General features: G+C 43.8%; 1 protein-coding gene across 1 annotated transcript in view; it reads right to left on the reverse strand.

Moving 5' to 3' along the window:
• Window positions 1-25754, reverse strand: part of dus2 (dihydrouridine synthase 2) — a 112622-nt gene that overhangs the window by 74684 nt on the left and 12184 nt on the right. Inside the window, exons 3-7 of the mRNA XM_067997866.1 lie at window positions 18233-18278; window positions 15608-15699; window positions 13412-13455; window positions 11742-11802; window positions 5409-5456 (exon numbers count right to left, since the gene is read on the reverse strand). Coding sequence (XP_067853967.1) covers window positions 5409-5456; window positions 11742-11802; window positions 13412-13455; window positions 15608-15699; window positions 18233-18278 — 291 coding nt within the window. The remainder of the gene's footprint in view (window positions 1-5408; window positions 5457-11741; window positions 11803-13411; window positions 13456-15607; window positions 15700-18232; window positions 18279-25754) is intronic.

Genomic DNA, 25754 nt, shown 5'->3' on the forward strand with positions numbered 1-25754 from the left:
GGGGCTTTAAGTACTGACTACCTGGGGCTTTAAGTACTGACTACCTGGGGCTTTAAGTACTGACTACCTGGGGCATTATGTACTGACTACCTGGGGCTTTAAGTACTAACTACCTGGGGCTTTAAGTACTGACTACCTGGGGCTTTAAGTACTAACTACCTGGGGCTTTAAGTACTGACTACCTGGGGCTTTAAGTACTGACTACCTGGGGCTTTAAGTACTGACTACCTGGGGCTTTAAGTACTGACTACCTGGGGCATTAAGTACTGACTACCTGGGGCTTTAAGTACTAACTACCTGGGGCTTTAAGTACTGACTACCTGGGGCTTTAAGTACTAACTACCTGGGGCTTTAAGTACTGACTACCTGGGGCTTTAAGTACTGACTACCTGGGGCTTTAAGTACTGACTACCTGGGGCTTTATGTACCGACTACCTGGGGCATTATGTGCTGACTACCTGGAGCTTTATGTACTGACTACCTGGGGCTTTAAGTACTGACTACCTGGGGCTTTATGTACTGACTACCTGGCGCTTTAAGTACTGATTACCTGGGGTTTTATGTACTGATGACCTGGGGCTTTATGTACTGACTACATGGGGCGTTAAGTACTTACTACCTGGGGCTTTATGTACTGACTACCTGGCGCTTTAAGTACTGACTACCTGGGGCATTATGTAATGACTACCTGGGGCTTTATGTACTGACTACCTGGGGCATTATGTGCTGACTACCTGGAGCTTTATGTACTGACTACCTGGGGCTTTAAGTACTGACTACCTGGGGCTTTATGTACCGACTACCTGGGACTTTATGTACTGATTACCTGGGGTTTTATGTACTGACTCCCTGGAGCTTTAAGTACTGTTTACCTGGGGCTTTATGTACTGACGACCCGGGGCTTTATGTACTGATTACCTGGGGTTTTATGTACTGACTACCTGGGGTTTTATGTACTGACTACCTGGGGTTTTATGTACTAACTACCTGGGGCTGTAAGTACTGACTACCTGGGGCTTTAAGTACTGACTACCTGGGGCTTTAAATACCGACTACCCGGGGCATTATGTACTGACTACCTGGGGCATTATGTACTGACTACCTGGGGCATTATGTACTGACTACCTGGGGCTGTAAGTACTGACTACCTGGGGCTTTAAATACTGACTACCTGGGGCATTATGTACTGACTACCTGGGGCATTATGTACTGACTACCTGGGGCTTTAAGTACTATCTACCTGGGGCTGTAAGTACTGACTACCTGGGGCTTTATGTACTGACTACCTGGGGCTTTATGTACTGACGACCTGGGGCTTTATGTACTGACTACCTGGGGTTTTATGTACTGACTACCTGGGATTTTATGTACTGACTACCTGGGGCTGTAAGTACTGACTACCTGGGGCTTTAAGTACTAACTACCTGGGGCTTTAAGTACTGACTGCCTGGGGCTTTAAGTACTAACTACCTGGGGCTTTAAGTACTGACTACCTGGGGTTTTATGTACTGACTACCTGGGGTTTTATGTACTGACTACCTGGGGTTTTATGTACTAACTACCTGGGGCTGTAAGTACTGACTACCTGGGGCTTTAAGTACTGACTACCTGGGGCTTTAAATACCGACTACCTGGGGCATTATGTACTGACTACCTGGGGCATTATGTACTGACGACCTGGGGCTTTATGTACTGACTACCTGGGGTTTTATGTACTGACTACCTGGGGCTGTAAGTACTGACTACCTGGGGTTTTATGTACTGACTACCTGGGGCTTTAAGTACTGACTACCTGGGGCATTATGTACTGACTACCTGGGGCTTTAAGTACTAACTACCTGGGGCTTTAAGTACTAACTACCTGGGGCTTTAAGTACTGACTACCTGGGGCTTTAAGTACTGACTACCTGGGGCTTTAAGTACTGACTACCTGGGGCTGTAAGTACTGACTACCTGGGGCATTATGTACTGACTACCTGGGGCTTTAAGTACTAACTACCTGGGGCTTTAAGTACTGACTACCTGGGGCTTTAAGTACTGACTACCTGGGGCTTTATGTACTGACGACCTGGGGCTTTAAGTACTGACTACCTGGGGCATTATGTACTGACTACCTGGGGCTTTATGTACTGACGACGTGGGGCTTTATGTACTGACGACCTGGGGTTTTATGTACTAACTACCTGGGGCTTTATGTACTGACGACCTGGGGCTTTAAGTACTGACGACCTGGGGCTTTATGTACTGACGACCTGGGGCTTTATGTACTGACGACCTGGGGCTTTATGTACTGACGACCTGGGGCTTTATGTACTGACGACCTGGGGCTTTATGTACTGACGACCTGGGGCTTTATGTACTGACGACCTGGAGCTGTAAGTACTGACGACCTGGGGCTTTATGTACCGACGACCTGGGGCTTTATGTACTGACGACCTGGGGCTGTAAATACTGACGACCTGGGGCTTTATGTACTGACGACCTGGGGCTTTATGTACTGACGACCTGGGGCTTTATGTACTGACGACCTGGGGCTGTAAATACTGACGACCTGGGGCTTTATGTACTGACGACCTGGGGCTTTATGTACTGACGACCTGGGGCTTTATGTACTGACGACCTGGGGCTTTATGTACTGACGACCTGGGGCTTTATGTACTGACGACCTGGGGCTGTAAATACTGACGACCTGGGGCTGTAAATACTGACGACCTGGGGCTGTAAGTACTGACGATCTGGGGCTTTATGTACTGACGATCTGGGGCTTTATGTACTGACGACCTGGGGCTTTATGTACTGACGACCTGGGGCTTTACGTACTGACGACCTGGGGCTGTAAGTACTGACGACCTGGGGCTTTATGTACTGACGACCTGGGGCTTTATGTACTGACTACCTGGGGCTTTAAGTACTGACGACCTGGGGCTATAGGTAATGACTTGGTTGAGACATATTAAAGGGAATAACATCAATTCCTAAGTCAGGGAGAGTAGAGTTGTAAATCTGGGATAAGAAAACAATATGGGTGAAATCCCATTTTTAATGAGAAACCGGAGAATGCCCTTATTTAAGAGTTCACTATCAATACTGCACAATTCAAAGCCACGATAATTTTGAAGAACCACCGACACGGTCCCATCTGAGAAAACTTACCATGAGTATTAGATGGGGAGTAGTCAATTCTCGGATTTCAGTAGCCAACTAACCCGGGGATCCTACAAAATCTAACGTCATAGCCTGTGCTCCTCCACTAACTTAGAAAGAAAGTGTTGTTTTTAATATTCCACATACCATTTAAAAAACACTGGCGATCTGAGAGAGGATTGCACATAGCAATCAATAATCAAGTGGATTTCATTAAGAGCAATACTTTCTGCTGTCGGCACCACCCTCAGTGAGGTGGTTAACTCCTCCGGCCGTCAGACAGCAACCCAATCAATGCAGACTGGTATTGATCAACTTAGACAATGAATAGGCAAGCAGTGTGATATACTTCCCACTGAGAAGACCAAGTCAATAACTCTGTTGAGCTTGATGGATTGTGGTGTTGCTTATAAATCGCCACCCTCCAAAAGGGTTACATAAGCTCTTCAGTTCTAAGCAGTAATAAGGTTCTTTGGCTAGATAATCACTTCCAATATACGATGAAGAAAACAACTGACAAAGTTGCTTGGGGAAGCTGGTATCAGGCTGCTAACACTCAAGAAAGCTCTGCCCTATTCATCACTCTCAGCAATCTGTCTTTTACAAAGTTTACGCAAAGAAAAAAGATTTGCATTTATATAGCGCCTTTCACGACCTCTGGATGTCCCAAAGCACTTTACTGCCAAAGGAGTGCTTTTTTTGAAGTATAACCACAGTTGTAATAGGGTCCTACAAACAGCAATGAGATAAATGATCGGATAATCTGTTTTAGTGATGTTGGTTGAGGGACAAATATTGGCCAGAACACCAGGAGAACTCCCCTGCTCTTCTTCGAAATAGTGCCATGGGATCTTTTAAGTCCACCTGAGCGGGCAGACGGGGCCTCGGTTTAACGTCTCATTCGAAAGACAGCACCTCCGAGAGTGCAGCACTCCCTCATTTGCCATGTGGTGAGAACCTTTGTACTAGGAGAACACGGGACACAATGCTGCCAATGATAGGAGAAAAGAAGTGGAAATTGGGCTCAAGTCACAGCTCTTGTATCGCACAAGAGAAAAGATTATGTGATTCTCACGAAACAACAGAGAAAAAAGCACTTAACATGGACAATGATCCAATGATTTCCCTGTTTGAAAATAAACTTTTCCGAAAGTATGTAGAGTAAGAATAACATGATTTTTGGATGGTTCTTCATTTTCTTCCCTTAACTTCAATCTTTTTGATTTATGCAAATCAATCATCAGTTTGAAGAAATGGACTTGCATCTATTGTACTTTTCCAAAGGATCCATCCTTTGCCCTATGTGTTCATGCTGCTACCCTTTTAGATTGAACATCATATGATTAGTTTCAATAACTAAGTACAAACTCATAAACAAGAGGAATGAATATCTGGAAAAGGAAAGTCTGCCACACACAGCTGGATCTCCCTGGACAATAGGAAAGTAGCTGCCTAAATAATGCGTTAGGTCCAACTCAAGAGTCAACAATATATTTTCTTCCAAAGCTTTGCACCTTATTTTCAATTCAGCATTAGTATCTAATTGGAAACCTGTGACATCAACAACCTAAAATACAATTTACTATATTAAATTAGTAATATCCAAAATCCTGGAACTCCCTTCCTAACAGCACTGTGGGAGAACCATCACCACACGGACTGCAGCGGTTCAAGAAGGCGGCTCACCACCACCTTCTCAAGGGCAATTAGGGATGGGCAATAAATGCAGGCCTCGCCAGCGACGCCCACATCCCATGAACGAATTTAAAAAAAATTTGCCTGGGGGTTTTAAAGACTTTTTTTTAAATGCAAGGCAGAACCCAAATCAGGGAAAGCAGAAATCTGCACGTGCAAACTTAAGCAGAAAATAGTCACCATGCAATTAAATAATACAAAGACACTAGCCAAACACTGAAACTGGTGGTGTCAAAACAGTATGGCACTACCTCGAGGTGGGCCGAAAGCTGATGCTTTGCAATATTACAAACTGCACAGTGCAACTCCAACTGGACTGTGAATAAGTCCATACACTGGCGATGATAAATAACATTTTTACGTAAAACACTTGCTGTAATAGTCACATACCAGTCTTATTAAAATTAGTATGTTATTAGAATGTGCAATGAAAAATGGGCAACGAGGGTTTTGAAACATAGAAATTTCGATTCCCTCAGTAAACCACACTAGCATTTTCAAAAACAATTCCTTATTTGTTTTCAGATCAACAGCAAACAATTTAAAGATAATTCCGTGCAACTACTTACAGCTTCAATTTTATCAGGGTCGGACAACAGTGCTACTCCCATGCCACCCTGCAAATATACAAAGGAAAACAAAAAGATGAGTGGAGTAGAAGCTGCTTTAAAAAAAATTCAATGTAGTAAGCAATAAACAAACCATATTAATAACCTTCTCATTCCAAACTGCAATATGAATGAGAAGTGTGAGTGCCCTTGGAGATCCCGAGACCCTCCTAAAGAAGATTTCCGTGAAGCACCTTGGGATGTTTTACTATGGCCAATGGCGTTTTATAAAAGCAAGCTGTTGCTGTTGTTTTACTGCCTGTCACGGGAGGCAAAGTGGCACTATTAAGGTACATAGCTGCCACTGCCAGCATTTTCCATAAGGTCGAATGTAACATTTTGGATTTTCACCTGCACTGCCTGAGCTGGATTTTTAAAATTTCTAATATTTCGGTAATGTTAAATTCAGCATCTCTGTCTCAATAACAAGGCAGCAAGTTAAATCTAAGTTGGTTACCATAGTACGTTAGAATGTAATTAGTAAACAAAGATAGTACCTTCATGTACAATCTCAAGCATCAGAATTTGTATAAACATTGCTGTTGGACTGTGTCCCATTTGTACACGCTATAAATGCAAAATCTTATTCTAAGGGATTTAAAATTCTATGCCTGAAATCAAGTTACAATGCTCCTAGTAATTAAATGAACATAACTGTACTAATTGGAGAGGTTATGGGACCACATAGCTCAGGATCACTTTTAGCCTACAAAGTCACAATTTATGACCTGTTCATACTCGCAGTTTGTTCCCAACACTTCCAATTCCCAATCCAATCAAATACCAGAGGATGCAGAATTATTTAGATCCACACTTAAATAAATTGAAAAAAATTGGTGTTTTCTTTTCACTTGTGAATTGTTTTCATTTCACTGCTATTTCAAACCCATATTTGAAAGACACAGCATAGCATTTAACACTGTTATTGTATTGCAAACTGCCCAGAGTGCAATTTTCCACCCAACGGTAACTCTAGGCAGTAAAATTGCAGAGAATGCACAGATCTGCTCAGTGGACTTTCACCATTCATTAATGCCCACTCTCAATCAGATTAATTGATCCAATTCCTCAAATTCTATCAATTCTATACAGAATTATTTGAGATAAAAACAGGTAAAAATCCCAAGGCTATTCTAGGGAATCACATTTTTTCAGGGAATTGAATCAATTAATCTGATTGAGAGTGGGCATTAATAAATGGTAAAAATCCAATTCACTGCTATTGCTTTTCGTGAATGCTTTTATTCCCACAAATTTCAGGAATCTCAATTGTTGTCAACAGCAACGGACTGGCCAATTCTGATTGGATTCATAAGGTAATGGTTTAAGAAATCACTTCAAAACTGCATTAAACATAACACACCTTTATAGCATTTGTAGCTGTCAGAATATGTATGCAACAATATATTTAAAATAATTTGGGAAATCCTGTCATTGTTCAATGCTAAATTAATTATCATTACCAACTGCAATTGCAAAGTCTAATTTAAGATATTCATTAATAAAACAAGATTAAACTGATTAGAAATCCATTTCTCAGCTGTCAAAAGCAAAGCTGCCATTCCACTTTTGAAAATTAAAGAGTGACAATTCAATTTTCCATCTTAGCTCTTCGTTGACATCAAGGAGACCTCTTGTTAATTAGAATTAATTAAGATAATGAGGTAAAATCTCAATGCTATTCCAGGAAATCACATTTTCCCCACTCCATAACCTTTGCCGTATTCATATGATGCCAAATCCACATTTCAGGGGCTGCTAAGTGTTATATTAAAGTCAATGCATTGCCTGCTCAATCTTTCACTGTTGTGTGAAAAAGCTGGCAATCATCATTTGCTATTATTGCCATCATCTTGAGCGTTGAAACTCACTATTATCGCAATTTTCTGTCAGATTATTAAAATCTCACAGTCTGGTTCCTCATGTCTTGCCTGAAGTGCCGAGTGGATGATCCATCTCGGCCTCCACCCGAGATCCCCACCATCACTGACACCAGTCTTCAGCCAATTCGATTCACTCCACGTCATATCAAGAAACGGCAGAGTGCACTGAATACAGCAAAGCTTATGGGCCCCGACAACATCCCGGTAGTAGTTGTGCTGAAGTCTTGTGCTCCAGAACTAGCCACGCCTCTAGCCAAACTGTTCCAGTACAGCTACAACATTGGCATCTACCCGACAAAGTGGAAAATTGCCCAGGTGTGTCCTGCCCACCAAAAACAGGACAAATCGAATCCGGCCAACTACCAACCCATTAATCTACTCTCAATTATCAGCAAAGTGATGGAAGGTGTCGTCGACAGTGCTATCATGCGGCACTTACTCTACAATAACCTGCTCATCGACGCTCAGTTTGGGTTCCACCAGGACCACTCGGCTCCAGACCTCATTACAGCCTTGGTCCAAACATGAACAAAAGAGGTGAGGAGAGAGTGACTGCCCTTGACATCAAGGCAGCATTTGACCAAGTGTGGCACCAAGGAGCCCTAGTAAAATTGAAGTCATTGGGAATCAGGGGGAAAACTCTCCATTGGCTGGAGTCATACCTAGCACAAAGGAAGACTGTATTCGTTGTTGGAGGCCAATCATCTCAGCCCCGGAGCATTACTGCAGAAGTTCCTCAGGGCAGTGTCCTAGGCCCAACCATCTTCAGCTGCTTCATTAATGACCTTCCCTCCATCATAAGGTCAGAAATGGGGATGTTCGCTGACGATTGCACAGTGTACAGTTCCACTCACAACTCCTCAGATAATGAAGCAGTCCGTGCCCACATGCAGCAAGATCTGGACAACATCCAGGCTTGTGCTGATAAGTGGCAAGTAACATTCGCGCCAGACAAGTGCCAGGCAATGACCATCTCCAACAAGAGAGAGTCTAACCACCTCCCCTTGACATTCAACGGCATTACCATTGCCGAATCCCCCACCATCAACATCCTGGGGGTCACCATTGACCAGAAACTTAACTGGACCAGCCACATAAATACTGTGGCTACAAAAGCAGGTCAGAGGCTGGGTATTCTGCGGCGAGTGACTCAAAGTCTTTCCACCATCTTCAAGGCACAAGTCAGGAGTGTGATGGAATACTCTCAACTTGCCTGGATGAGTGCAGCTCCAACAAGAAGCTCGACATCATCCAGGACAAAGCAGCCCACTTGATTGGCACCCCATCCACCATCTTAAACATTCACTCCCTCCACCACCGGCGCACCGTGGCTGCAGTGTGTACCATCTACAAGATGCACTGTAGCAACTCGCCAAGGCTTCTTCGACAGGATCTCCCAAACCCGCCACCTCTACCGCCCAGAAGGACAAGGGCAGCAGGCACATGGGAACACCACCTACACGTTCCCCTCCAAGTCACACACCATCCTGACCTGGAAATATATCGCCATTCCTTCATCGTCGCTGGGTCAAAATCCTGGAAATCCCTTCCTAACAGCACTGTGGGAGAACCTTCACCACACGGACTGCAGCAGTTCGAGAAGGCGGCTCACCACCACCTTCTCAATCCCATGAACGAATAAAAAATGAATAAAGTGGACATGAATCCAAGCAGAAATAGGTTTCTGAATAAGCATATAATCCGTTTACATTGGCCTTCATAGAGTATACAATGCTACAACTTAGAGCGCTGTACATGTTCATTTTCAAAAAGCATGGCTACTTTTGTAACAATGTTTTTTCCCTCTGAGACAGGATTAGAACAAACTTGAAGGGCTAAATTACAGCAGGAGGGGAGGATCTGAACAATACTCAGTCATTCAGACCCAACAGTGCAAGTTATTATACTCAATGTGGTACAACAAATCAGCCATGCAAATTTCCAATCTTGCTCATAAGCTACTGGAGAGTACAAAACTGAAGTATAATGTGAACACATAAAAGAAAAGGACACTCTGCCAAATAAGTGCCAAGACCATAGACTAGGGTATTTATGCAAAAAAGCAGGAAGCTTGTGGGGTAAGTGCATTAATGGATAATGGACTTTGCTACATTAATGTAATGTGTATTTTTGTAGTATATACAAAAGACCAACCGTACAGATTTGTAGTGAAATGGTCTTGTATTTTCCATGAAGTAAATTTCAAAGAAGCAACATAATGACACAATATGTGAACACAGCCCATCTTTTTCAATTGTAGTGACATTTGTTTACATGCAACAGGTCGGGAAGTTGCATATAACCAGACTTACATAGAGTAGAACTAAATATGTAATGAGAAAAATGGTGATTTATAATTAATTTTTCCTATCAGATTATTGCCAGAAAAATGCTTTTATCAACACTGCATAAAATGTATGTTAAAATAACTGTATGTTGCTTCTCTATTTTATTAGTATATAGTTATCACAAACATATAATGCAGTTAACATTTTTGTGACTAACTGGTTGCTAGCAATTAGTACACGATCATATATCTGTAAACTCACCCTTTAAATTCATTTTTGTTTTAAACCAGTATTTTTAAGTTAATTTTCAAAACAGAATTTTTATTTGGGCTCGCCTGGCAGTTCCAGTGATGGAAACAACTGGGCTTTTGAGAGCTAAGAGTTGAATCTCAGCTTCAATCATCATTTGACCCCCTCCTCATGCTGCACTGTTTCTCCAATTCTGATTGCACTGTAAAATGGGAGTGGCGATGCAGCATTGAGTGGCAGGACCATTGCTGCCCCCGCAAACACCATCTATTGTCTTCTCTACTGACGACAAAACTGTGCTAGTGGTCGGTGACAAGAAGCTTGCAGTCTAGACATCTGTTTCCCCCACTGAGAGACAGATCTGGGTGGAGGAGAAGTCACTACTGAAATAGCAACGGCAGAAGAAAAGACATTTAAAAATTTTGACCAATGCAAAGTGGTATCTTCTGCTAGTTGTACTGATGGTGCTGCAGGAGGTGCAATATGTTCCAACCGCGCAGGAGGATCCACTGCCATCGGACGCACAGAAGAGTCTTGTTTTTTTTAAATTTCAAAATATAATTTAGTCCATAAAAATTTAAAGGTACACACGGCCTACACACAGTTCAAATAAAGGGCACAAAATGCAGCACAGCAGTACAAAGCAATGCAGTACAGATCGTATACGCCATGATCTCATCGTTACAATGTTAAAACACAGTACATATTTTCTAATACATCCTGTGCAATACAATACAAGGTGGAATGGCTTTATACGGTGGCCCTTCCCCATAGAGCCTTTGCGTTGGTCGCACCTCGCCTCAGTGCGTCCCTCAGCATGTTCTCCTTGACCGCCGGTCAGCAACACTCGGTCGTGGACAGCTCCTTCAGCTGGAAGACTAGCAGGTTTCGGGTGGACCAACTGGCCTCCTTCACCAAACTGATGGTCTTACAGCCGCAGGTGATACCTGTCTCGGTGTGCGTCCCGAGGAACAGCCCGTAGAGCACAGCGTCCTGTGTTACTGAACTGTTTAGGATGAACTGGGGCAGATACCAACGCATCTCTCTCCACACCTTCTGCACAAAGGGGCGGCCCATCAGGAGGTGGACGATGGTCTCCTCCCCGCCACAGCTTTGAGGGCAGCTCGCGGTGGTGCTGAGGTTCTGTGCGTGTTGGAAGGACCGCACTGGGAGGGCCTTTCTCACCACCATTCACGCTACATCCTGGTGCCTGTTGGTCAGTTCCGGCAATGAGACATTCTGCCAAATGGCATCGACCGTCTGGTCGGGGAAGAAACCGATCAAGTCCACCCTCTCCGTTCCGTGCAGGACTCATTGCTCCCGTGCTGTCTATGCTGCCAAAAGTGTCTCTGACAACAAGTGCACTGTTGGAGGCAACTCTTTAAGGTGGATGTGGCATAACAGCTCGTCAGGCTGACTGTTTATTCACTAGTTGCTATTGTAAAAATAGCTTGGGATTTTTTTTACTTTGCCTTAAATCCGACTTAATTTAGTCAGACATCTTTTATTGACAGGACTGCCAAGCAGAGGGATGCAAGTTATGACGCAGCCCGACTACAAACAGCTAAATTCTGACAAGCCCCAATCTAGAACGGGCAGGGCGGCTCCCAGAAAAAAAATTCAGTCGCCATTTATCTAGGTAGTGTGCCCCTGCACTATGTGCAGTTTGTAATAATCCCCCTACCCCCACCATGGTTAATGCAGTAAAATATTCCAACTAACCATGAACAATACTTGTTCAGTTTGTAATGAAGTTTTGATTCAGCATTATGGGTGCAAACACTTTATTTTTATAAATCACACACTGCATAAGTACAATTCTATACTGAAGAAAAAAATCTATCATGTCGGGTGAAAACAAAGTGCAAGCTTACCTTGGTAGAATATTCTTTAGGGCAGCCCATATTTACATCAATTCCAGCTACATCATCTTCCCTGTATGGAAAGTTAGAAATATATTTTTATAAATATATACATATATATATATATATGCTTGGCAAAATATTCTGCAAATAAACTTTATGGCTTTATAAACCTTACATTCATAATTTTTTTTGCGTAGTAGTTGATCTTCTGCGATGTTGCTCACAGTCAGAGCAAAGTGTGACAAGAGTTAGTGAGACACTTACAGGAGTGTGCGCTTTACACAAGAGTCTTAATATATGACTAGCATGTTCATGAATGTGTTGCTCACCATGAGTGAGAGGATATGTTCTTTGACAACAATATGACTGTTTGTGCCACATAGGGTACAACGTCATATTGTGAAATATGTAATTCATGATGTTTTTATTTTATTTCAAGTTTAATTTGGAAGTGTGACAAATATCACATTAAACACAAGACTTTTGATATAATCTCCTGTGACATTGCTCAGGTGAGTTGGAGGATACACTGTTTTATAACAATGGGGTGGTTATCAACAAAGTATGGGGGAAAGTATGATAGGGAAAGTGTTACAGAAACCAAGTGTTACTGCACCCAATCTCATTCTCTCTCAACATACACACATGGGCACTTTCCATCAGGAGTCACTGGATAGTGATCGGGTGCTGGATTCCTGATTGATTATTTATCGTCTTTAGCTGGATTTTTCTGGAGCCGTCTTTTTTTTCCAAATAAAAGTCACAGTCAATTAATTAGTAAACATACGGTGTTGAAATATATAAATAAGAGAGGTTTGGAGGACACTTTTTAATTGTGATACTGTGCTTTTTTTCCTCCATCGGCTTTCTTCTCTCCCCTCTTCAATTCACTGACCCTTTCCTGAGGTATAGTTATGGGTTACAAGCCACTAGGCCTCGTGCAAGGGATCAATTCATGTGTGATTCTAGACTGAATGGTGATGGGCTATATAACCATATATAGGGGGGCGGGGGGGGCATTACATAAAGCCTCATTCTGTCCTCAGCTGGAATCCATAGAAATGCACTTTCCAACAAATGTCGCTAGATAATGATCAGCAGGGGAGCCCGAGCTGCATTTCTTCCTCAACCCGAGGGGCACTGAGGCCGAATGTAGCGTTCATTGGGTTGCCCTGATAAAGACCCTTCAGTGGAGGTTTAAAACTTATATTTTGGCTCCATTTTTTCAGAGGAGAAAAGAAAAATAACAATAGGAATATTCACAAGCATGTTGCAAGATATTGTTTTTCCCCAATTTGTCATGAAAGACTTACTGACAGCCAAGTACAACATTGACTCTGCAGTAGTTAGGCGGCTTCCTTCTCCCTCTCCCCTTCTGTAACTTAGCCTCCATTTAATTTAATGGCTGGATTTGTGAAAGATTCAGAATTGACAGTTCTCCAATGTTCTCCCATCAATGTGTTCATGAGGAAACAGGGCTGTACTTAATAACCAATTAATGGCTTCAATCTCTTTACCAATTATAAATCACATTTCGCTCTATTACATTAGACTCTCCATTCCTCGTAGTTTAATGCCCTTATATCCACTTATCGTGTAAATGTTCTTTGAGGGCACTTTACAGCAAGTTAACACTGAGCGCTGTTACTGGAGCTGTGAATGGGCTTGGAAAGACTTACACAAGCTGTGCAACTGTCAGAGCTCTCTGAGCATCAGCTGTACCCTGCAATATAAAAGAACAAAAAGAAATTGAAAAAATAACGAGTAATTTCCAGACAGGACCATACAAGAAAAGTTTTTGAAGCAATGTGTAGCTCCCACTTAAGTATAAACGACCCTACTTTACAATACAAAGACAGCAGCACACAATGAAATCAAAGTGACATGGCTCATTAGCATAATGTCATCAAATTCTTAACGGCACTATTTCTAAGTAGTGAACTTTGTTGCAACTCACATGTCATTATTTAAGACTCACACTGGGACACCTCCTAGTTAAACACTTAAACCTGATTTAGTTTCAAGGGGCAGTAAATTCTAGGAGGCATTTTTTGCAACATGTAAAAGATCCCATGGCACTATTTCGAAGAAGAGCAGGGGAGTTCTTCCCCGGTATCCTGCCCAATATTTATCCCTCAACCAACAACTAAAAATCCGATTATCTGGCCATTATCACACTGCTGTTTGTGGGACCTGGCTGTGCGCAAATTGGCTGCCTTGTTTTCTACATCACAACAGTGACAACACTTCAAAGAAGTACTTCATTGGCTGTGAAGCAACATGGGATGTCCTGAGGCCATGAAAGGCACTATAGAAATACTGGTCTTTCTTTTCTTTTTCTCTTTTAAAACATTCTGCAATGTCCAAGTAAAAACATAAAGGATCATTGAACTAATTGAATCCAAGCAGATTCAGCTGTTGCTGATGGACTAATAACTCTAGCATTGGTTATCTTTGACCTGGAAGACTATACCACCTCCCTTCTGACCTATTCTATCATTTCTAAAACACCCATTGTAAAGATATCTCTTAGGGTTTTAAAAAAAAACTAAAGTTAAATTTCCCACCCCAATGGAGACCAGACATTTCAGAACTCCCTTCCCTCCAGGCTGATCCAGCGAGGTCACTGAGAGAAGGATTCACCTGCAGCTCAATGTGACTCCATTCATTTCAAACAGTGCTCGCACCTGTAGACTAGTCCAAAAGCCAATCCTGCGTTGTTCAATCCTCAGAAAACATAATACTACCAAAGTAAATCCAGCAACAGGCATATTAAGGTGGGATAAGCACAAATGGGAAAATAATAAAAGTGGGGGAAAAAATCACGCCGGAGATATCTGCCTCTCCACCCACTCCTATCCCCATCCCTGGGGTTGTTGTTGGGGAGTGAGAAAACCAGCTACCAACAAGATTCAGGAGATGTCAGCTTTGAAAGAGGCTTTGATGGGAATGATCGATCAATCTGTGGCAAAGATGAAGGGAACACATTTGGACCTAATCAGGTCGAATTTTAAAAAGGAGAGAATTCTGCAAAGTAGACTAATGTATCCCTGACAGGTGATAACCTAGAAGCAATGGAAAGGGTTTTAAAGGATGAAAGTGGGGGAAAAAAAACTTGCAAAAACAGACACAAGACAGGGAAATGTCAGGCTGAATAAATAGACAGTGGGCTCCATAGGGGAGGGTAGCCTCCGTCTTTTCTGCAAACATTTCTCCCAGAAACTCTATTCTTACAGAAGAACTCCCGATAACAGAGAGCACGTTTCGACTGGAGCCAATCTGGAGGCGTGGGCACTGCAGGCCGATGTTTTGGCCTTTACCAATATGTAAGTGATGAGCATGCACTTCCTACCCACCAGACTGGAGACCGTTCAGTGCCTGTTTTCCGGGCACTGCACGGCCAAATTTCTCAGCCAATGGGTTTGTAGCTAGTGATGTAAACTTGTTACCATCTCGTGTTACAAGTGTGCATGACACCTTTCACTGAAACTGCTTTCAGCAGTCTTGTCTGAAGTATTCTGATGTCTTGCATATAAAATGACACCTGTAATCTTTTACATATGATACACTAACAAACCTGTTTAAAATTTCATTTCAATGGCCCGTACACAGGTTGTATACAAGAATTTTCAGCGTCCTGAAATCATTGCTGTTAGGAGTTTTGTACATCTTCACATTCCCCTTCCTCCTAAATTTGTCATTATGCATATACGAAAGGTTTATTTTCTGGACTCATAATTGCGTGACATACAGAGCTATGCAACTAATCCAGGGCTAACTCAGCTCAAGCATTTGCAGCCATCCAAATAAGACAACTATTGTGAACCATCAGTAGTTTTTATAAATTTCCATTGTAACGGATGTTTATTTCTTACCATTTGGAAGACAACGTGATTCTTTTCTCTTTCACAGGTCCTAAAAATTACTCGCTCATCAGTTGCAACGTAATCTATGGTGTCCAGCGCCTCTGAGAAAAGCAAATGGAAAGACAGGCTTAGAATGGGATTCACCAGATGGATAAGTGCATGTGTAAAAATGATTGGGGATCAGTGGTGGGGAAAAGTGGTAAAAACAATAAAATGGTATCTTTGATAATCAATTTCTGTGACAGTTTATAGCTATATAAGGTAGATTGCCCAATATTCCCTTTACCTAAGAACATAAGAAATAGGAGTAGGAGTAGGCCATAGGGCCCCTCAAGTCTGCTCCGCCATTCAAGGTCATGGCTGATCTTCAACCTCAACATCATTTTCCTGCCCTATCCCCATATTCCTTGAATCCCTTAGTGTCCAAAAATCTATCAATCTCAATCTTGAATATGCTCAACGACTGAGCATCCCTCTGGGGTGGAGAATTCCAAAGATTCACAACCCTCTGAGTGAAGAAATGTTTCCTCATCTCGGTCCTAAACGGCCGACCCCTTATTCTGTGACTATAATCGAACATATTAACATCGAGCGGGAGGAGGTATTGGCGGTTTTAGCAGGCCTAAAAATGGATAAATCCCCAGGTCCGGACGAAATGTATCCCAGGCTACTGTGTGAGGCAAAGGAGGAGATTGCGGGGGCTCTGACACATATATTCAGAACCTCTCTGGCCACAGGGGATGTGCCAGAGGACTGGAGAACCGCTAATGTAATACCATTATTCAAGAAGGGGAGTAGGGAAAAACCGGGGAACTACAGGCCAGTGAGCCTAACATCAGTGGTAGGAAAATTATTGGAAAAAATTCTGAAGGACAAAATTAGTCTCCACTTGGAGAAGCAAGGATTAATCAGGGATAGTCAACATGGCTTTGTCAAGGGAAGATCATGTCTGACTAATTTGATTGAATTTTTTGAGGGGGTGACTAGGCGTGTGGATGAGGGTAACGCAGTGGATGTGGTATACATGGATTTCAGTAAGGCCTTCGATAAAGTCCCCCACAGGAGACTGGTCAAGAAGGTACGAGCCCATGGAATCCAGGGTGCCTTGGCACTTTGGATACAAAACTGGCTTAGTGGCAGAAGGCAGAGGGTGATGGTCGAAGGTTGTTTTTGTGACTGGAAGCCTGTGGCCAGTGGGGTACCACAGGGATCGGTGCTGGGTCCCTTGCTGTTTGTGGTCTACATTAATTACTTGGATATGAATGTAAAAGGTATGATCAGTAAGTTCGCTGATGATACAAAGATTGGTAGGGTGGTAAATAGTGAGGAGGATAGCCTCAGTCTGCAGGACGATATAGATGGGTTGGTCAGATGGACGGAACAGTGGCAAATGGAATTTAACCCGGAAAAGTGCGAGGTGATGCACTTTGGAGGGACTAACAAGGCAAGGGAATACACAATGAATGGGAGGACCCTAGGCAAGACAAAGGGTCAGAGGGATCTTGGTGTGCAAGTTCACAGATCCCTGAAGGCGGCGGAACAGGTAGATAAGGTGGTAAAGAAGGCATATGGGATACTTGCCTTTATTAGCCGAGGCATAGAATATAAGAGCAAGGAGGTTATGATGGAGCTGTATAAAACACTGGTTAGGCCACAGCTGGAGTACTGTGTGCAGTTCTGGTCGCCACACTACAGGAAGGATGTGATCGCTTTGGAGAGGGTGCAGAGGAGATTCACCAGGATGTTACCAGGGCTGGAGCGCTTCAGCTATGAAGAGAGACTGGGAAGATTGGGTTTGTTTTCCTTGGAGCAGAGGAGGCTGAGGGGGGACATGATTGAGGTGTACAAAATTATGAGGGGCACAGATAGGATGGATACTAAGGAGCTTTTTCCCTTCGTTGAGGGTTCTATAACAAGGGGACATAGATTCAAGGTAAAAGGCGGGAGGTTTAGAGGGGATTTGAGAAAGAACTTTTTCACCCAGAGGGTGGTTGGAGTCTGGAACTCACTGCCTGAAAGGGTTGTGGAGGCAGGAACCCTCACAACATTCAAGAAGCATTTGGATGAGCACTTGAAATGCCATAGCATACAAGGCTACGGACCAAATGCTGGAATATGGGATTAGAGTAGACAGGGCTGATGGCCGGCACGGACACGATGGGCCGAAGGGCCTCTATCCGTGCTGTATGACTCTATGACTCTATAATCCCTATTTCTAGACTCTCCAGCCAGGGGAAACAGCCTCTCAGCATCTACCCTATCAAGCCCTATAAGAATTTTATACATTTCAATGAGATCACCTCCCATTCTTCTAAACTCCAGAGAATATAGGCGCATTTTACTCATCCTCTCCTCATAGGACAACCCTCTCATCTCATTTGAAAATATTTTCATCAAGCAACTTGCCAATGAATACAAAATACTATGTTAAACCCAACAGTAGTCAGGTTCCCAATTCATGTAGTGTATTTACATTCTGCTTTGAATGCTGTTCCATGGTTATAATACCAACAGTTTCATTTAATTCACTCAACTTCTTTTGCTAAATATGTGAAAAATTACTTAAATGTTCATTCTTAAAAGAAAAGGGGGGAGGGAAAATCATGTTAAGAAAAATTTTGTTTGTCAACTCACCATTCACAACTCTCTTACACTGTAGCATCTTCAAGTCAATCAATTCCTATTTAAAGGGGAAAAAAGTTAAAGTTCACAACCTGACTGTAATATTACTCAATTGCCAAAATTATTGATCCACCTGTAAAATAACATCATCGAAGTTCATGGAACACTTAACTCAATTTGTCCTAAAGAACATTAAAAAATATGAAGTCAAAGAACAGAAAAGCTCATTTTGAGCCATTGATGTTGAGCACTCCAGGACTCCATCTCTGCCATTTTAGTGTCAAACTACACTTCGTGCAACCCTAGAGTTTCGGCTCTACTACCCTGCCTAGCAGACTGTTCCAAACATTAATCTCCCTTTGGGTAAATAATTTCTTCCTAACATTGGTTGAAATTTACTTAGAGAGCAGAAAGAAAGAACTAGCATTTCTATAGCATCTTTCATGACCTCAGGACGCCCCAAAGCCAATGAAGTACTTTTGAAATGTAGCCACTGTTGTAATGTAGAGAAATGCAGCAACCAATTTGTGCACAGCAAGATCTCACAAACAGCAATGAGATAAATGGCCAGATCATCTGCTTTAGTAGTGTTGGTTGAGGGATAAATATTGGCCAGGGCACCCCTGCTCTTCTTTGATTTGTGCTATGGGATCTTTTACGTCCACCTGGGAGGGCAGACGGTACCTCATCCGAAAGACGGCACCTCCAACAGTGCATCACTCCCTCAGTACGACACTAAACTGTCAGCCTGGATTATGAGCTCAAGTCTCTGGAGTGAGTCTTGAACCCACAACCCTCTGACTACCACAAAATCATTAGTGTACAGCCAAGGCTGAAGGAAGACTGAAGAAACTTGGGCTTTTTAGCCTAGAAAAGAGGCATCTGAAAGGTGATCTTATAGAGGTATGTAAGATAGTTAACGGAAGGGAAAAGGTGAATCCAGAATATTACTTTAAATTAAATTACAAAAGCAGGACAAGGGTTCAAACAAGTAAAAAGGTAAATTTAAGATTTTTATCAGGGAGTTCTTCAAAAAAAATGTTCAACATGTAGAATAAACTTTCAGCTAGAATAATGGAGGCATAAACCCTGGAATCGTTTAAGAACTAATTGGATGCTGAAAGGTGGGGGGGACTGTAGGGTCTTTCTAGGTGGATGAATTAAGATGGGTTGATTGACCTTCCTAATCTGTAATTACCTTGTGATTGTGCACAGTCTTAGGAACAGATCATCATTTGTTTTAAATAAATGATAGGCAGGCTGACCAATATAGTTGAAGAGTCAGCCATGTGGGACTGGAGTCACATATAGGCCAGACCATGTACAGACAGCAGGTTTTCGTCCCAGTTGGGTTTTATTGATACCAGTCTTTTTTTTATTTCCAGATTTTGTAAACTGAATTCAAATTGCTATGGTTCTCTGGATTCCTAGTTCAGTAGCATAACCACTATGCTACTGTACTCTGCACATAGGATCACACACACAATTCCGCTTTGATGGATTTCTGATGCTGGCTGAATCATTAGTGGAAGGCTGCAGAGACAGGGTATACTCCAATAAACTAGAATAGAGGGCAACTCACTCCAAATCAGTCTCAAATAGCTCACAGTGGCTGGTTGCACAGCAGCACTGACCTTTCAATGAGAAAAAGTAAAAGCATTCTTGCTTTTTACATGGATTACTGTGCTAGGGGCCCCTCTCCTCCCTATTCTTGCAACTTGGTAGAATTCCTTACACGTGGGAAGATTTTCTCTGTGAATTATCAGTATCAAAATCAGAAACCTGCTTAATGAAGAATACAGAAGTGGTCGTTTTTGAACGTTGGGGTGGGGAGCCAGCAACAGCCAGAAATAAATCAGGGGCACGCTGTGTCTGACTTTCCAATCACTATAGTCGTAAAATCACATACTGCACCTGCCCGAATTTCCAATACGCATTGCTGACAGGGAGACCTCGCACTGGGAGCGTTTAGTCGGAACACTGCCCCGAATGTGTCCAGAGGAAACCTTTCTCCACCGGGAGCAATACAGTGGTGGAAAGCCAAGAAAAACATTTACTGCTGAATGCAGCCTTTAATGGACTTTGCAGGAGTGTGTATAACTTCCAACTGTGTTTAAAAGTTCAAACAGCAGAACACAGATTTCCAGAATTAATTGTCAATGATATCATATTTTTACATTATGCATGAATATTTTGCATTTTGAATTGGCTGGTGTGACCTCTAAATCACATGTGGCCTTAATAGAAGCAATTCTTTTCTTGAACAAATAGCCACATTATTAACTGCAAATCAAATTCACTGAGGCTTATTTTCTACTGTGACCAAACACTTGTAGTATCTCAAATTTCCAGGCAGAATACAGTATATATAAACCCAGGGTTAAAAAGAACATGCATACACAAATGAACTGTGGGTGACAGAAAACCTGCAAATCAACATACGTGGCCTATAGTTCTGACTATATGTGTTGGCTGTTTCAGACGGGGATACGAGTGTGGAGTGATTTCTAAAAGTTACACTAATATTTGATTAACAGATACATGTAATCAATACTGCCCCCGTGGCAAGTTTAAAACTATTACAAATTAATGGATTAAGATCAAGTACTCATGGACCAGCCAGCATGGATTACAGTATTTTGTGTGGAATCACTCAGATCCAGTTTTACAGAAGGTAGCTGATATTGATACAAACACTGCAAGTTGCTTAGAATTGGTTACCGTAACTGGGCAATTGGTCAAAATGCAACTTAAATGTACTGGGATTTATTCAGTAAGATCATAGAATGTTACAGCATAGAAAGAGGCCATTCTGCTCATGAAGTCTGTGCCAACATTCTTCTCTACATGAGCCACCAACAAAAATACACACGAGGTATGGTACACGAGGTATGGTACACGAGGTATGGTTTTAAGGCTCCACTTTTCTTTCAACATATTAGGTAGAATAACAACAAGGAGGCAATTGCAACGAGTGCAACTGGCCCTTGTAGTTTCTGAGAGCACAGAAAAAGATCCAGAGGGTTGGCATTGTGGAGACAATGGCCTCGATATTTACAGGGAGGAGGGGAGGGTGCGGGGGAAACCAGGCAAGGACGGGGACACGGAGGTCCAGCCGAATTTAACGGCAGGACCTAATTATAATTTATTTCTTCCGTTTCCCACCTGGCACATGGCCAAATTGACGGACTGAGCCGGCTGGCAAAAACAGCGACTGGAGGCTGTAGCCGGGGACCCTTGGGGACGGTCCCACGCAATCAGGAGGGGATTGCAGCTACAGATAGGGGCTTTGGGGTTGTGGGGGGGGGGTGGAGGTCGCCGATTGCAGCAGGGGCTAGAGAGAGGCCACGACTGGCAGAAGGGAGGCCGAAGACTGCCTTGAGGGGCCCAGGGGGAGCACTCCTGCTTAGCCCACAAGTGATGCTACAAAAACCACTCACCTTCTGGAGCCTCCCATTTCGCTGCCGGGTTTCCCGAGCCCTGGGTAACCCAGCCGGCAGCAGTTAAATTTAAATCAGGCTCCCAATTGCACTGTGGGAGGCTGATTTAAATACGTTAATGAAGTGTCCCGCCTCGCCATGACGCCTCACTACCCACTGCCCGGTAGCGTTGCGTGTTCTTAAGCTGTAGCCGTGATCCCCTCCCGATTGCCTGGGACCGTCAACAAGGGTCCCCAGCTGCGGCCTCCAGCCGCTGTTTTTCCTCCTCCCGCCCATCGTGGGGGGTGGGGGGATAATATCGAGGCCAGTATCTCAGTCACAGCACCACTGCTTGTGATATTGAGGAGCAAGTAGCAAAACTTGTGTTCAGCAGCTTGAGAAAGAAAGAAAAGGAACAAACTGAAATTTAGAAAGCCACAATTAGAACCCCATCAACCTTTAGATGACAGATGGTGTTTAATAAGTTTTAACTCTATTATGTGCATCTCACTAACGAAAAACTAGCTTCCTCGTCCTCTTACCTTGCTTCAAGCTTTAAGAAACACAAAACATTTTTCCCACCAGCTGTGTCTATAGTCACCCATTCATCTTTCCCATCAGCTCAGCTCTGTCAGGGGCTGGTGTATCTCTCACAGTGCCAATAATAGATTTCTTATCTATTCCATTCTCCTCCAAGATATCTCTGAGCCACAGATCACTGGGTTATTTCTTCAGTTACAAATTACCCTGCATGTTCCCCAATGCTGACAAGCTTGGCAAGTCTAGCACTTCCTCTCCCTGAAATCTCACTTTATAACATGCAGTTGGATTTGGCCTCTGGTTTCTCTGAGCTGCTTTTTATAGCCATGCCATCTGAAATACTTGGGTACAGTAGCATAGTGGTTATGTTACTGAACTAGTAACCTAGAGGCCTGGACCAATAATCCAGAGTCACAAGTTCAAATCCCGCCACGACAACCGAGGAATTTAAATTTAATTAAATAAAAATCTGGAATTTTAAAAAAATTAGGATCAGTAATGGTGGCCATGAAACTACCGGATTGTCGTAAAAACCCATCTGGTTCACTAATGTCCTTTAGGGAAGGAAACCTGCCGTCCTTACCTAGTCTGGCCTATAGCAATGTGGTTGATTCTTAATGGCCTAGCAAGCCACTCAGTTGTACAATCTTGCTACAGAAAGTCATAATAAGAATAAAACCAGGTGGACCACTAGGCACCGGACATGACAAAGGCAAACCAAGCCCAGTCGACCCTGCAAAGTCCTCCTCACTAACATCTGGGGACTTGTGCCAAAATTGGGAGAGCTGCCCCACAGACTAGTCAACCAACAGCCTGAAATAGCCATACTCACAGAATCATTCCTTTCAGCCACATCCCAGACTCTTCCATCACCATCCCTGGGTATGTCCTGTCCCATTGGCAGCACACCCCACCAGAGGTGGCAGTACAGTGATATACAGTCAGGAGGGAGTGGCCCTGGGAGTCCTCAACATTGACTCCGCACCCCATGAAATCTCATAGCATCAGGCCAAACGTGGGCAAGGAAACCTCCTGCTGATAACCACCTACCGCCCTCCCTCATCTGATGAATCAGAGCTCCTCCATGTTGAGCACCACTTGGAGGAAGCACTGAGGGTAGCAAGGGCACAGAATGTACTCTGGGTGGGGGACTTCAATGTCCATCACTAAGAGTGGCTCGGTAGCACCACTACTGACCAAGCTGGCCGAGTCCTGAAGGACACAGCTGCCAGACTGGGCCTGCGGCAGGTGGTGAGCGACCAACACGAGGGAAAAACCTACCAGAAATTGTCCTCATCAATCTACCTGTCGCAGATGCATCTGTCCATGACAGTATTAGTAGGAGTGACCACCAAACAATCCTTGTGGAGATGAAGTCCCGTCTTCACACTGAGGACACCAGCCAATGTGTTGTGTGGCACTACCACCGTGCTAAATGGGATAGATTCAGAACAGATCTAGCAGCTCAAAACTGAGCATCAATGAGGCGCTGTGGGCCATCAGCAGCAGCAGAATTGTATTCCACCACAATCTGTAACCTCATGGCCCGGCATATTCCTCACTCTACCATTACCAACAAGCCAGGAGATCAACCCTGGTTCAATGAGGAGTGTAGAAGAGCATGCCAGGAGCAGCACCAAGCGTACCTAAAAATGAGGTGCCAACCTGGTGAAGCTAAAACACAGGACTACATGCATGCTAAACAGCGGAAGCAGCATGCTATAGACAGAGCTAAGCGATTCCACAGCCAATGGATCAGATCAAAGCTCTGCAGTCGTGAATGGTGGTGGGCAATTAAATTACTAATGGGAGGAGGAGGCTCTGTGAGTATCCCCATCCTCAATGATGGCAGAGTCCAGCACGTGAGTGCAAAAGACAAGGCTGAAGTGTTTGCAACCATCTTCAACCAGAAGTGCCGAACGGATGATCCATCTCGGCCTCCTCCCGATATCCCCACCATCACAGAAGCCAGTCTTCAGCCAATTCGATTCACTCCACGTGATATCAAGAAACAGCTGAGTGCACTGGATACAACAGAGGCTATGGGCCCCGACAACATCCCGGCTGTAGTGCTGAAGACTTGTAATCCAGAACTAGCCGCACCTCTAGCCAAGCTGTTCCAGTGCAGCTACAACATTGACATTCACCCGACAATGTGGAAAATTGCCCAGTTATGTTCTGTCCACAAAAAGCAGGACAAATCCAATCCGGCCAATTACCGCTCCATCAGTCTACTTTCAATCATCAGCAAAGTGATGGAAGGTGTCGTCAACAGTGCTATCAAGCGGCACTTATTCTACAATAACCTGCTCATCGATGCTCAGTTTGGCTTCCGCCAGGACCACTGGGCTCCAGACCTCATTACAGCCTTGGTCCAAACATGGACAAAAGAGCTGAATTCCAGAGGTGAGGTGAGAGTGACTGCCCTTGACATCAAGGCAGCATTTGACCGAGTGTGGCACCAAGGAGCCCTAGTAAAATTGAAGTCAGTGGGAATCAGGGGGAAAACTCTCCATTGGCTGGAGTCATACCTAGCACAAAGGAAGATGGTAGTGGTTGTTGGAGGCCAATCATCTCAGCCCCAGGACATTGCTGAAGGAGTTCCTCAGGGCAGTGTCCAAGGCCCAACCATCTTCAGCTGCTTCATCAATGATCTACCCTCCATCATAAGGTCAGAAATGGGGATGTTCGGTGATGATTGCACAGTGTTCAGTTCCATTCGCAACCCCTCAGATAATGAAGCAGTCTGAGCCCGCATGCAGCAAGACCTGGACAACATCCAGGCTTGGGCTGATAAGTGGCAAGTAACATTCGTGCCAGGCAATGACCATCTCCAACAAGAGAGAGTCTAACCACTTCCCCTTGACATCGCCGAATCCACCACCATCAACATCCTGGGGTCACCACTGACCAGAAATTTAACTGGACCAGCCACATAAATATGTGGCTGTGAGAGCAGGTCAAAGGCTGGGTATTCTGCGGCGAGTGACTCACCTCCTGACTCCCCAAAGCCTTTCCACCATTTACAGGGCACAAGTCAGGAGTGTGAGGGAATACTCTCCAGTTGCCTGGATGAGTGCAGCTCCAACAACACTCAAGAATCTCGCGCCATCCAGGACAAAGCAGCCAGCTTGATTGGTACCCCATTCACCACCCTAAACATTCACTCCCTTCACCACCAGCGCACTGTGGCTGCAGTGTGTACTATATACTGGATGCGCTGCAGCAACTCACCAAGGCTTCTTCGACAGCACCTCCCAAACCCGCCACCTCTACCATCTAGAAGGACAAGAGCAGCAGACACATGGGAACAACACCACCTGCACGTTCCCCTCCAAGTCACACACCATCCAGACTTGGAAATATATCGCCGTTCCTTCATTGTCGCTGGGTCAAAATCCTGGAACTCCCTTCCTAACAGCACTGTGGGAGAACCTTCACCACACGGACTGCAGCGGTTCAAGGCAGCTCAACACCACCTTCTCAAGGGCAATTAGGGATGGGCAATAAAAATGCTGGCCTTGCCAGCGACACCCACATCCCATGAACAAATAAATAAAAATACACAAGACGAA

Source organism: Heptranchias perlo, chromosome 16 (genome assembly GCF_035084215.1).
Source record: "Heptranchias perlo isolate sHepPer1 chromosome 16, sHepPer1.hap1, whole genome shotgun sequence".
NCBI classification, from domain to species: domain Eukaryota; kingdom Metazoa; phylum Chordata; class Chondrichthyes; order Hexanchiformes; family Hexanchidae; genus Heptranchias; species Heptranchias perlo.